The sequence below is a fragment of the Eubalaena glacialis genome, chromosome 1 (genome assembly GCF_028564815.1).
Source record: "Eubalaena glacialis isolate mEubGla1 chromosome 1, mEubGla1.1.hap2.+ XY, whole genome shotgun sequence".
NCBI classification, from domain to species: Eukaryota; Metazoa; Chordata; class Mammalia; order Artiodactyla; family Balaenidae; genus Eubalaena; species Eubalaena glacialis.
This window is the reverse complement of record NC_083716.1, coordinates 9,482,759-9,495,109: the sequence shown is the minus strand read 5'-3', so window position 1 is coordinate 9,495,109 and position 12,351 is coordinate 9,482,759. Positions and strand designations below refer to the sequence as shown.

At 37.2% G+C, this 12,351-nt stretch overlaps 1 protein-coding gene across 13 annotated transcripts in view; it reads left to right on the top strand.

The window, feature by feature from the left end:
- Nucleotides 1-12,351, top strand: part of PLEKHA1 (pleckstrin homology domain containing A1) — a 57,754-nt gene that overhangs the window by 10,827 nt on the left and 34,576 nt on the right. For 12 of the 13 annotated variants that reach the window (XM_061187166.1, XM_061186787.1, XM_061186711.1 and 9 more), the window contains exon 2: nt 2,836-2,996. In XM_061187166.1, the coding sequence (XP_061043149.1) occupies nt 2,856-2,996 (141 nt within the window). In that variant the 5' untranslated portion in view covers nt 2,836-2,855. Of the gene's footprint in view, nt 1-2,835; nt 2,997-12,351 lie in introns of those variants that run through there. The other variant, XM_061187397.1, reaches the window with a different exon arrangement.

Below are 12,351 nucleotides of genomic sequence, written 5' to 3'. Positions count from 1 at the left end.
GAAATCAAGTAATGTCAGTCTGTTCTTTGGGAAATAGATTTAGCTTTTCTAGGTTATTTGCATTTCAATATATATAATAGAACCACCTTGTCAGTTTTTATAAAATATCTTGGAATTTTGATTGGATGTATTGTATCAGTAGTTCATTCCTTTCTGTATCTGGGTAATATTCCATTGTATGTATGTACATTTACCTGTTGATGGACATATGGGTTGTTTACAGTTTTTGGCTATTGTGAATAGTGCTGCTATGAACGTTCACGTATAAGTGTTTGAGTACCCGTTTTCAATTCTTTTGGATATATACCTAGGAGTGGAAATGCTGAGTCATATGGTAATTCTATGTTTAACTTTTGAAGAACTACCAAACTGTTTTACACAGCTGTTGTACCATTTTACATTCCCACCAGCAATGTAGGTGGGTTCCAATTTCTACACATCCTTGCCTATACTTATTATTTCCTCTCTTAATTATATCCATCCAGGTGAGTGTGAAGTGGTATCTCACTGTGGTTTTGGATTACATTTCCCTAATGACAAATAATATTGGGCAACTTTTTGTGTTCTGGTTGGCCATTTGTTTTATCTTCTTTGAGAAATGTCTTTTCAAGTTCTTTGTCCATTTTTTAATTGGGTTTGTTTTTTCGTTGTTGAGTTGTAGGAGTTATTTGTATATTCTGGATATTAGACCCTTATTTGCAAATATTTCCTCCCATTCTGTAGGTTGTTGTTTCATTTTCTTGATGTCCTTTGATGCAAAAAAGTTTTTAATTTTTATGAAGTCCAGTTTGTCTTATTTTTTCTTTTGTTGTTTGTGCTTTCAGTGTCACATCTAAGAATTCATTGCCAACTCCATGGCCATGAAGATTTTCCTCTACGTTTTCTTGAAGTTTTATAGTTCTAGCTCTTATATTTAGATTAATTCATTTTGAGTTATTTTTTGTATGTGGTGTAAGATAGTGGTCCAGTTTAATTCTTCAGCACGTGGCTCTCCAGTTGTCCCAGCACCGTTTGTTAAAGAGGCTGTTCTTTCCCTATTGCGTGATGTTGGCACCGTCGTTGAAAATCAGTTAGCCGTAGATGTATGGGTTTGTCTCTGGGCTCTCAATTCTATTCCTTTGGCCTGTGTCTTTCCTCATGGCGTACCACACAAGTTGACAGTTTTTAACTGCAGTATGTGTTAGTATAGTGTATTAATTTTCCAAGTTTTGATTACATTTTAGAAATTTTTTAGAACTTTGGGTAAGTTCATTAAAAAATTATCTCCAAGTGCCAGATCTGTAATAACACACATGTACAAACTTAATTTATAGTTTTGTTTAAAACTTTTTGGGGGACTTTCTTGGTGGCGCAGTGGTTAAGAATCCACCTGCGAATACAGGGGACATGGGTTCGACCCCTGGTGCGGGAAGATCCCACATTCCGCGGAGCAGCTAAGCCCGTGCATCACAACTACTGAGCCTGTGCTCTAGAGCCCGCGAGCCACAACTACTGAGCCTGCATGCCACATCTACTGAAGCCCACGCATGTAGAGCCATGCTCCGCAACGAGAAGCCACTGCAGTGAGAAGCCTGCGCACCGCAATGAAGAGCGGCCCCTGCACGCTGCAATTAGAGAAAGCCCATGTGCAGCAATGAAGAACCAATGCAGCCAAAAATAAATAAATAAATAAATAAATAAATTAGAGAAAACTTTTTGGCGTGTTTCACCATTTCTCTGGCTGCATACAGAATAGTGATTTAGATAAGCAGTATATCAGGGTGTATTCTAATTGAATTTTCACTGTGAGTTAAACGAAAAAATAGTTACGTAAATAATTCAACCTGCCGAAAGATGTTGGCGCTGGCTGTAGAAGTACCTTTGGAGTAGGAATAGTCTGCAGATTTGCAACACATCAGGAGGGAATCACATATCTACAGTTTTTAGAGAAAAATGGATGGAAACACTGCTTTTTATCCAAGCCATGGTTTTTAACTTTAATGAACATAACAAAAATTTCAGTCCTTCAGAATCAGAATATGATATGCCTCTGAAGTCTCTTTTAATTTGTGACTTCTCTTTCTCTCTCTCTCCTTTTTTTTTTTTTTCCTGTAGTAATTTATTTGCTGAAGAAACTGGGCTTTTGGTCCTGATGTTTCCCACGGTCCACTTTTGCTGATTGAATACCTGTGGTGAAGTTTAATATGTTCTTCTGTGTTCTTTGTTTCCTGTGAACTGGAAGCTGGACTTAGGGAAATCTAGAAACTTGATCAGATTGAGATAAACCTTTTTTTTTTTTTTTTTTTAATATGCTTTTTATTGGTGATGTTTGTGTCTTCCCTTCGGGGGCACATAATACCTGCTTATCTCTCTTTTCATGATGTTAGCTTACTTTATTTTGATTCATTTTGGTTTTAATAATACCAAGGGTTTTAGAGTGACAGGATGATGTAAACATTAAGATATAAGCTCTGGAGTCCAAGAATCTGGGTTCATGTTTTGATTCATTACCTGCAAGTTCACTAATCTTAGAAAGGCACTTGCCCTTCTCAGTGTTATATTTCTTACCTATGAAATGGGGATGATGATGCCTACTCATAGTGAAAAGTTAAGTAAATTATTCAGCTGACATGAATAGCTGTCCTTTGTCCGCATCAGTTCTGTACAGTTGCATTTAGTAACCACTCACAATAAGCTTAATTTCAAGTGATTTTTGCCCATGATTTATGTATTCACATTAACCAGCCCCCACCTAATGTTGGAAAGTAGGCTCTTTGTTGAATAAACCATACCACAGCACATTTTATGCTTGAAGTCCACTGAGAAGTACTTACTGTTAATGTTTTTATTTTACAGTGTAATGTTCAAGCACAGAAATGCCTTATGTGGATCGTCAGAATCGCATTTGTGGTTTTCTAGACATTGAAGAAAATGAAAACAGTGGGAAATTTCTTCGGAGGTACTTCATACTGGATACCAGAGAAGATAGTTTTGTATGGTACATGGATAATCCACAGGTTTGTAAAATCCAAAGGGTTACCTCTTCAACAGCATACAAGAGTTTTAATTATGAAAGTATTTGATGTACTATGCAGGTGTTAGGATTTGTCTTCCTAAACAAAATATGTTTAGATTTATTTCTACTGACTGTATTCTCCTTGCCGTGTACCCCCAACTCCTACTGTGTTAAATAAATTTCAGAAGATGAAACTCAGTTTATTTGATAAAAATTTATGCATGTATTTATGTTTTCCCTTCCTTGGGAGGGACAACTCTTAACTCTGGTAGAAAATTTTTGAATCGTTTAAATTTAAGATACTGTCTCTAAGATAGAGACTACTATCTTTTGGTAAATAAACTACTTAAACGAGTTGACACTCTTGCACATGTATAGTCCTTTTATCTTGTAGTGTCAGACTTGAGTGTTGGCCACTCGTGAATTTGATTTTATTGTTGCTTTGCAAATTATTGGAGGTAAATGTCATATATTAAAAATTAGAATCCCAGTTTTAAGATCTGTGAGTGGCCTTGGATTAGAGATCATCTGTTGAGTAGTTTTAAATTTTCTCTACCTGTGAAACTCTTTATTCAAATTGAGAAGTATGTTGCAAGGAAGCATGTGCAAAGCAAGAGATGAGTCCCTAGCAAACTTCTAAGCTGATTTGGCCTAGTGGACGACCTGTGCAGGTGAGGAATGAAAAGTTGAGGAAGAGCAGGGACTGGTAGGAGGTTCCATTCTGTTTCACAGAGCAGGAACCAGATCCCCTAACAACTGGTCTGGTATTCTTTTCTCCCCAGTACTGATTTTAGGTTAGACAAAATAAATATGTGCTAATGCATTTATATTTGTTGATATAGAATTTGAGTTGTAAGGAACTATATTCAATATCCTGAGATAAACCATAATGCAAAAGAATATAAAAAAGAATGTGTATGTATATGTGTGTATATGGCATATATATATGCAGCAGAAATTAACACAGCATTGTAAATCAACCATATTTCAGTAAAAAAAATTAAATAAAATAAAAAAGGAAAAAAAAAAACTAGGATAAATACTAGACAGTTGAAAAAGTAATCAATTGGCAATACCCTTGAAGGCCACAGGGTACTGAGTAACCCCCAGCAGGACTTTGTGAAAAGCAAGTCCAGTCAGGAAGCAAACATCCCCTCATCCTCTCCTTGGATCTTCTACTTATTGATCTATTTTTGCCCTCTGATTCTCTATAAATTTAGTCCTTTATCCACATGCAGCCTTTCAAATTTTGGAAGAGAATTTGTATTTTAATTCAGTTTATATTATTTGAGTGCTGACTTTGTATGAGACTTTCTTTGCTAGGAACTGTCTTTTCTCTCTCCTTATCCTTATTGAGCTTATTGACACCCTGTTTTACTCCCTTATCTCTGGGTGTGACCAGCTTTCTTGGGTGATAGTAACCTGTCCATGCAACTGCATGATTAATACCTTTATTTACTTGACCAGAGTCACTGGGAGAAGGAACAAGTCAGCAGAAATCAAAAGTTCATGTTTACCTTCTTTTTCCTTTTTTTAAAACATAAATCCAGTTCCTCCCTTTTAGTACCCATCCCTTTATCTGTGGTACAATCCCTTCCCAAACTCCTTTTCCCAGGGTGGAAAGTAACTTAGCCCCCCCCTTGACTCCCTCTGATTACGGTTTATTAGATTCCAGTTTCGGTTTTCCTCCCCCATGCAAACCATTGCTCAGTCCTGCCTGTGAGCTCTCCCTCATTTGTCTTCATAAGATCTGGCTGACTCGTATATAGTTTCTCCTGAATTTTATTTACAACTCCTTGATTGTTTTTCTGTCTTTATATATAATAGTCTTCCCCTTAGAATTTCTCCTTTTGTCAGTACTTCCCACCTAAACAGAGCTAAAAGAAGAAAAGTACAAAATAGAATATGTTTATTACACTGAAGGAACCATAAACTTGGATTTCAGAGGAAAGGTGTGATTATAGCTAGCAGAGGGAGTGAAAGTCTTGACGGAGGTGGTAACATTTGAAATTGATCTAAAAGAATGGGTATGATTTTGGCCAAGAGGTGGAGAAGTGGGTATTCTGGTGCTCAAAGAATAGCATGGGCAAGAAATCAAAGTAAGAAACCCTGTAGTGTATTTGGAAAATAGTTCACTTTGGCTATAGCAGGGAGGGTATATGTTAAAGTTTGGACTCAGCTAGATCTTTTTCACATGAACTCTTTTAAAGCCAGATTTCTGTGGTGTAATTAGCCCATTAGTGTTTTTGAATATAGTATAGCATTTTAAATCTGTCTTTTTATTCAGTTCTTAATAATTTTATCTCTTCATTCCAACTGATAAGAATCTTTTAGTCTGCATTCTACCGTCCAGTGTATTAGCCATCAATACCACCTTTGTGTCACTTTAAAATGTATTAAGGCACATCTCTTCATGAAAACTTTAGTAAAATGTCTTGATAAGATTATTGTGGTTGAACCACATGAAATTGCCAATATACCACCATTTTGATCTACTAAAAAATGGCAATTTCATATGATTCAATCTGGTTGCTATGTTACGTGCTGTAACACTGCTTTACTGATCATAGTAACCCTGATAATGAAAGAAATTAGTTTGGCTCACCTGTCCTTAGGGAGCCGTTCTTCCTCTGATCACTGCTTTCTTTACCACTAACCATTGGTTTAAAAATCCATTGTAGTGTATTACTAGGGATCAATTTGGGGCTTTCTGTGTTGTTTTTTTAAAAATAAATTTATTTATTTTTAATTTATTTTTGGCTGTGTTGGGTCTTCGTTGCTGCACTCAGGCTTTCTCTAGTTGGGGCGGGCAGGGGCTACTCTTTGTTGCGGTGAGTGGGCTTCTCATTGCGGTGGCTTCTCTTGCTGTGGAGCATGGGCTCTAGGCGCTCAGGCTTCAGTAGTTGTGGCACATGGGCTCAGTAGTTGTGGCTCGCGGGCTCTAGAGCACAGGCTCAGTAGTTGTGGTACACAGGCTTAGTTGCTCCGCGGCATGTGGGATCTTCCCGGACCAGGGCTCAAACCCGTGTCCCGTGCATTCGCAGGCGGATTCTTAACCACTGCGCCACCAGGGAAGTCCCGGGGCTGTCTGTGTTTTGTTGAGGGAATGAGAAGTGGTGGAGAATTAAATAACTAAGTAGCTTTATTAGGAAGTGAATTTGAGAAAACTTGAAAGAGTATTTTGGCAAAATGAGTACAGGAACTCATGAGAACAAATGGTTTCTTTCCCTTTTTATCTCAAATGTCATATTGGTTTATTATTTCTTGTTCATTGTCAAGTAACAAATTTTGAAACCCACATTTTTTCTGGTTGAACTTGGCAGTAATTGTACCAGTTCGTAGAAACTAGGTATTTTGAATATCATTTTATCTCCCAGCTACTTATATTTCTTTGTACTGTGCCACTATTTAATCTGTGACCCTTTATGTCATGCAGTGATGACATAGTTGCTCATTTCTCTTCCTCACACACGGGATTAGAGCTGTATTCAGCTAGTTCAAATAATAGACTTATGGAGGACTTAAAAGAAAAATAATGATTTTGAATGGAAGGATAGCAGTGTTTGAAAAAAAATCACTTTGGTAGTGGTTAGGAGATCTTGAAGATATTTTAATATTTCATTTTCTTATCCAAAATTTTAAAAAAAACCTTAAACATAAAACATTTTGTATAAAAACACAACCATTTAAAGGTATACATTAAAAATTATGATTTTATTTTATATACATATTTATGTAGATTTAAATTCGGAAGCTTGTACATAGTCTGTAGTTTAAAGCAGAACATAATAGAGTTGTAGTTTACATAGAAATTACAGGTTTTGAAAAGACCTGTCCCTGTAAACAATAATCAGTTCATGTTTGGAAATCCTAAGTCTTTTAAATGTCTAGAATTAACTGTTTCTGCTAAGCCTACAGAGGTTTGAGAAAGGTACCTCCTAATCATTCCTGAGAACAAGCCCATAGATTTTTTTTTTAATATTTATTTATTTATGTGGCTGCATTGGTGTCTTAGATGTGGCATGCGGGATCTTTGTTGCAGCACGTGGGATCTTTTGTTGCCACATCTGGGCTTCTCTCTAGCTGTGGTGCATGGGCTCCAGAGGAGGGTTCCCTTTTCTCCACACCCTCTCCAGCACTTATTGTTTGTAGATTTGATAATGGCCATTCTGCCGGTGTGAGGTGATACCTCATTGTAGTTTTGATTTGCATTTCTCTAATGATTAGTGATGCTGAACATCCTTCATGTGTTTATTGGCAATCTGCATATCTTCTTTGTAGAAATGTCTATTTAGGTCTTCTGCCCATTTTTAGATTGGGTTGTTTGTTTTTTTGATATTGAGCTGCATGTGCTGCTTGTATATTTTGAAGATTAATCCTTTGTCATTTGCTTCATTTGCAAATATTTTCTCCCATTCTGAGGGTTGTCTTTTGCTCTTGTATATGGTTTCCTTTGCTGTGCAAAAGCTTTTAAGTTTCATTAGGTCCCATTTGTTTATTTTTGTTTTTATTTCCTTTTCTCTAGGAGATGGGTCAAAAAGGATCTTGCTGTGATTTATGTCATAGAGTGTTCTGCCTACGTTACCCTCTAAGAGTTTTATAGTGTCTGGCCTTATATTTAGGTCTTTAATCCATTTTGAGTTTATTTTTGTGTATGGTGTTAGGGAGTGTTCTAATTTCATTCTTTTACATGTAGCTGTCCAGTTTTCCCAGCACCACTTATTGAAGAGACTGTCTTTTCTCCATTGTATATCCTTGCCTCCTTTCTCATAGATTAGTTGACCATAAGTGCGTGGGTTTATCTCTGGGCTTTCTATCCTGTTCCATTCATCTATATTTCTGTTTTTGTGCCAGTACTATATTATCTTGATTACTGTAGCTTTGTAGTATAGTCTGAAGTCAGGAAGTCTGATTACTCCAGCTCCGTTTCTTTCCCTCAAGACTGCTTTGGCTATTCAGGGTCTTTTGTGTCTCCATACAAATTGTGTGATTTTTTGTTCTAGTTCTGTGAAAAATGCCATTGGTAGTTTGATAGGGATTGCATTGAATCTGTAGATTGCTTTGGGTAGTATAGTCATTTTCACAATGTCGATTCTTTCAATCCAAGAACTTGGTGTATCTCTCCATTTGTTTGTATCATCTTTAATTTCTTTCATCAGTGTCTTATAGTTTTCTGCATACAGGTCTTTTGTCTCCTTAGGTAGGTTTATTCCTAGGTATTTTATTCTTTTTGTTGCAGTGGTAAATGAGAGTGTTTCCTTAATTTCTCTTTCAGATTTTTCATCATTAGTATATAGGAATGCAAGAGATTTCTGTGCATTTATTTTGTGTCCTGCTACTTTACCAAATTCATTGATTAGCTCTAGTAGTTTTCTGCTGGCATCTTTAGGATTCTCTATGTATAGTATCATGTCAATCTGCAAACAGTGACAGCTTTACTTCTTCTTTTCCGATTTGCGTTCCTTTTATTTATTTTTCTTTTCTGATTGCTGTGGCTAAAACTTCCAAAACTGTGTTGAATAATAGTGGTGAGGGTGGGCATCCTTGTCTTGTTCCTGATTTTAGAGGAAATGGTTTCAGTTTTTCACCATTGAGAATGATGTTGGCTGTGGGTTTGTCATATATGGCCTTTATTATGTTGAGGTAAGTTCCCTCTGTGCCTACTTTCTGGAGAGTTTTTATCATAAATGGGTGTTGAATTTTGTCAAAAGCTTTTTCTGCATCTATTGAGATGATCATACGGTTTTTATCCTTCAGTTTGTTAATATGGTGTATCACATTGATTGATTTGTGTATATTGAAGAGTTCTTGCATTCCTGGGATAAACCCCACTTGATCATGGTGTATGATCCTTTTATTGTGCTGTTGGATTCTCTTTTCTGGTGTTTTGTAGAGGATTTTTGCATCTATGTTCATCAGTGATATTGGTCTGTAGTTTTCTTTTTTTGTGACATCTTTGTCTGGTTTTACTATCAGGGTGATGGTGGCCTCACAGAGTGAGTTTGGGAGTGTTCCTCCCTCTGCTGTATTTTGGAAGAGTTTGAGAAGGATAGGCGTTAGCTGTTCTCTAACTGTTTGCTAGAATTCACCTGTGAAGCCATCTGGTCCTGGGCTTTTTGTTTGTTGGAAGATTTTTAATCACAGTTTCAATTTCAGTGCTTGTGATTGGTCTGTTTATATTTTCTGTGTCTTCCTGGTTCAGTCTCGAAAGGTTGTGCTTTTCTAAGAATTTGTCCATTTCTTCCAGGTTGTCTGATTTATGGGCATATATAGTTGTTTGTAGTAATCTCTCATGATTCTTTGTATTTCTGCAGCATCAGTTGTTACTTCTCCTTTTTCATTTCTAATTCTGTTGATTTGAGTCTTCTCCCTTTTTTTCTTGATGAGTCTGGCTACTGGTTTCAATTTTGTTTATCTTCTCAAAGAACCAGCTTTTAGTTTTATTGATCCTTGCTGTTGTTTCCTTCATTTTTTTCATTTATTTCTGATCTGATCTTTATGATTTCTTTCCTTCTGCTAACTGTGGGGGGGGGGGTTTGTTCTTCTTTCTCTAATTGCTTTAGGTGTAAGGTTAGGTTGTTTATTTGAGATGTTTCTTGTTTCTTGAGGTAGGATTGTATTGCTGTAAACTTCCCTCTTAGAACTGCTTTTGCTGCATCCCATAGGTTTTGGGTCGTCATGTTTTCATTGTCATTTGTTTCTAGGTATTTTTTGATTTCCTCTTTGATTTCTTCCATGATCTCTTGGTTATTTAGTAGTGTATTGTTTAGCCTCCATGTGTTTGTATTTTTTACAGTTTTTTTCCCTGTGATTGATATCTAGTCTCATAGCGTTGTAGTCGGAAAAGATACTTGATATGATTTCAATTTTCTTAAATTTACCAAGGCTTGATTTGTGACCCAAGATATGATCTATCCTGGAGAATGTTCCATGAGCACTTGAGAAGAAAGTGTGTTCTGTTGTTTTTGGATGGAATGTCCTATAAATATCAATTAAGTCCATCTTGTCTAATGTGTCATTTAAAGCTTGTGTTTCCTTATTTATTTTCATTTTGGATGATCTGTCCATTGGTGAAAGTGCGGTATTAAAGTCCCCTACTATTGTGTTACTGTTGATTTCCCCTTTTATGGCTGTTAGCATTTGCCTTATGTATTGAGGTGCTCCTATGTTGGGTGCATAAATATTTACAGTTGTTATATCTTCTTGGATTGATCCCTTGATCGTTATGTAGTGTCATTCTTTGTCTCTTGTAACAGTCTTTATTTTAAAGTCTATTTTGTCTGATATGAGAATTGCTACTCCAGCTTTCTTTTGATTTCCATTTGCATGGAATATCTTTTTCCATCCCCTCACTTTCAGTCTGTATGTGTCCCTAAGTCTGAAGTGGGTCTCTTGTAGACAGCATATATACGGGTCTTGTTTTTGTATCCATTCAGCCAGTCTATGTCTTCTGGTTGGAGCATTTAATCCATTTACATTTAAGGTAATTATCGATGTGTATGTTCCTATTACCATTTTCTCAATTGTTTTGGGTTTATTTTTGTAGGTGTTTACCTTCTCTTGTGTGTCCTGCCTAGAGAAGTTCCTTTAGCGTTTGTTGTAAAGCTGGTTTGGTGGTGCTGAAGTCTCTTAACTTTTGCTTGTCTGTAAAGGTTTTAATTTCTCCGTCGAATCTGAATGAGATCCTTGCTGGGTAGAGTAATCTTGGTTGTAGGTTTTTCACTTTCATCGCTTTAAGTATGTCCTGCCACTCCCTTCTGGCTTACAGAATTTCTGCTGAAAGATCAGCTGTTAACCTTATGGGGATTCCCTTGTATGTTATTTGTTGCTTTTCCCTTGCTGCTTTTAATATTTTTTCTTTGTATTTAATTTTTGCTAGTTTGATTAATATGTGTCTTGGTGTGTTTCTCCTTGGATTTATCTTGTATGGGACTCTCTGCGCTTCCTGGACTTGATTGACTGTTTCCTTTCCCATGTTAAGGAAGTTTACAACTATAATGTCTTCAAATATTTTCTCAGACCCTTTCTTTTTCTCTTCTTCTTCTGGGACCCCTATAATTCAAATGTTGGTGCGTTTAGTGTTGTCCCAGAGGTCTCTGAGACTGTCCTCAATTCTTTTCATTCTTTTTTCTTTATTCTGCTCTGTGGTAGTTATTTCCACTATTTTATCTTCCAGGTCACTTATCCGTTCTTCTGCCTCTGGTATTCTGCTATTGATTCCTTCTAGAGAATTTTTAATTTCATTTATTGTGTTGTTCATCATTGTTTGTTTGCTCTTTAGTTCTTCTAGGTCCTTCTTAAATGTTTCTTGAATTTCTCCATTCTATTTCCAAGATTTTGGATCATCTTCACTATCATTACTCTGAATTCTTTTCTGGGTAGACTGCCTGTTTCCTCTTCATTTGTTTGGTCTGGTGGGTTTTTACCTTGCTCCTTCATCTGCTGTGTATTTCTCTGTCTTCTCATTTTGCTTAACTTACTGTGTTTGAGGTCTCCTTTTCGCAGGCTGCAGGTTCATAGTTCCCGTTGTTTTTATTGTCTGCCCCCAGTGGGTAAGGTTGGTTCAGGGTTGTGTAGGCTTCCTGGTGGAGGGGACTGGTACCTATGTTCTGGTGGGTGGGGCTGGATCTTGACTTTCTGGTGGGCAGGGCTACGTCCAATGGTGTGTTTTGGGGTGTCTGTGAACTTAGTATGATTTTAGACAGCCTTTCTGCTAATGGGTGGGGTTGTGTTCCTGGCTTGCTGGTTGTTTGGCATGGGGTGTCCAGCACTGGAGCTTGCTGGCCATTGGGTGGAGCTGGGTTTTAGCGTTGAGATGGAGATCTCTGGGAGAGCTCTCGCTGATTGATATTACATGGGGCCGGGTGGTCTCTGGTGGTCCAGTGTCCTGAACTTGGCTCTGCCGCCTCAGAGGCTCAGGCCTGACACCAGGCCAGAGCACCAAGACTGTGTCAGCCACACGGCTCAGAAGAAAAGGGAGAAAAAAAGTAAGTAAGTAAAGAAATAAATAAAATAATTAAAATTAAAAAAAATTATTAAAATAAAAAAGTAATAAAAAAAAAAAAGAGAGCAACCAAACCAATAAACAAATCCACCAATGATAACAAACACTAAAAACTATACTAAGATAAACGTAAAAATCAGAAACAAGTCCGTCATAGACAGCAAATGCCAAGTCTACAGTTGCTTCCGAAGTCCACCGCCTCAATTTTGGCTTGATTTGTTGTCTATTCAGGTATTCCACAGATGCAGGGTGCCTCAGGTTGATTGTGGGGATTTAATCCGCTGCTCCTGAGGCTGCACGGAGAAATTTCCCTTTCTCTTCTTTGTTCACACAGCTCCTGAGGTTCAGCTTT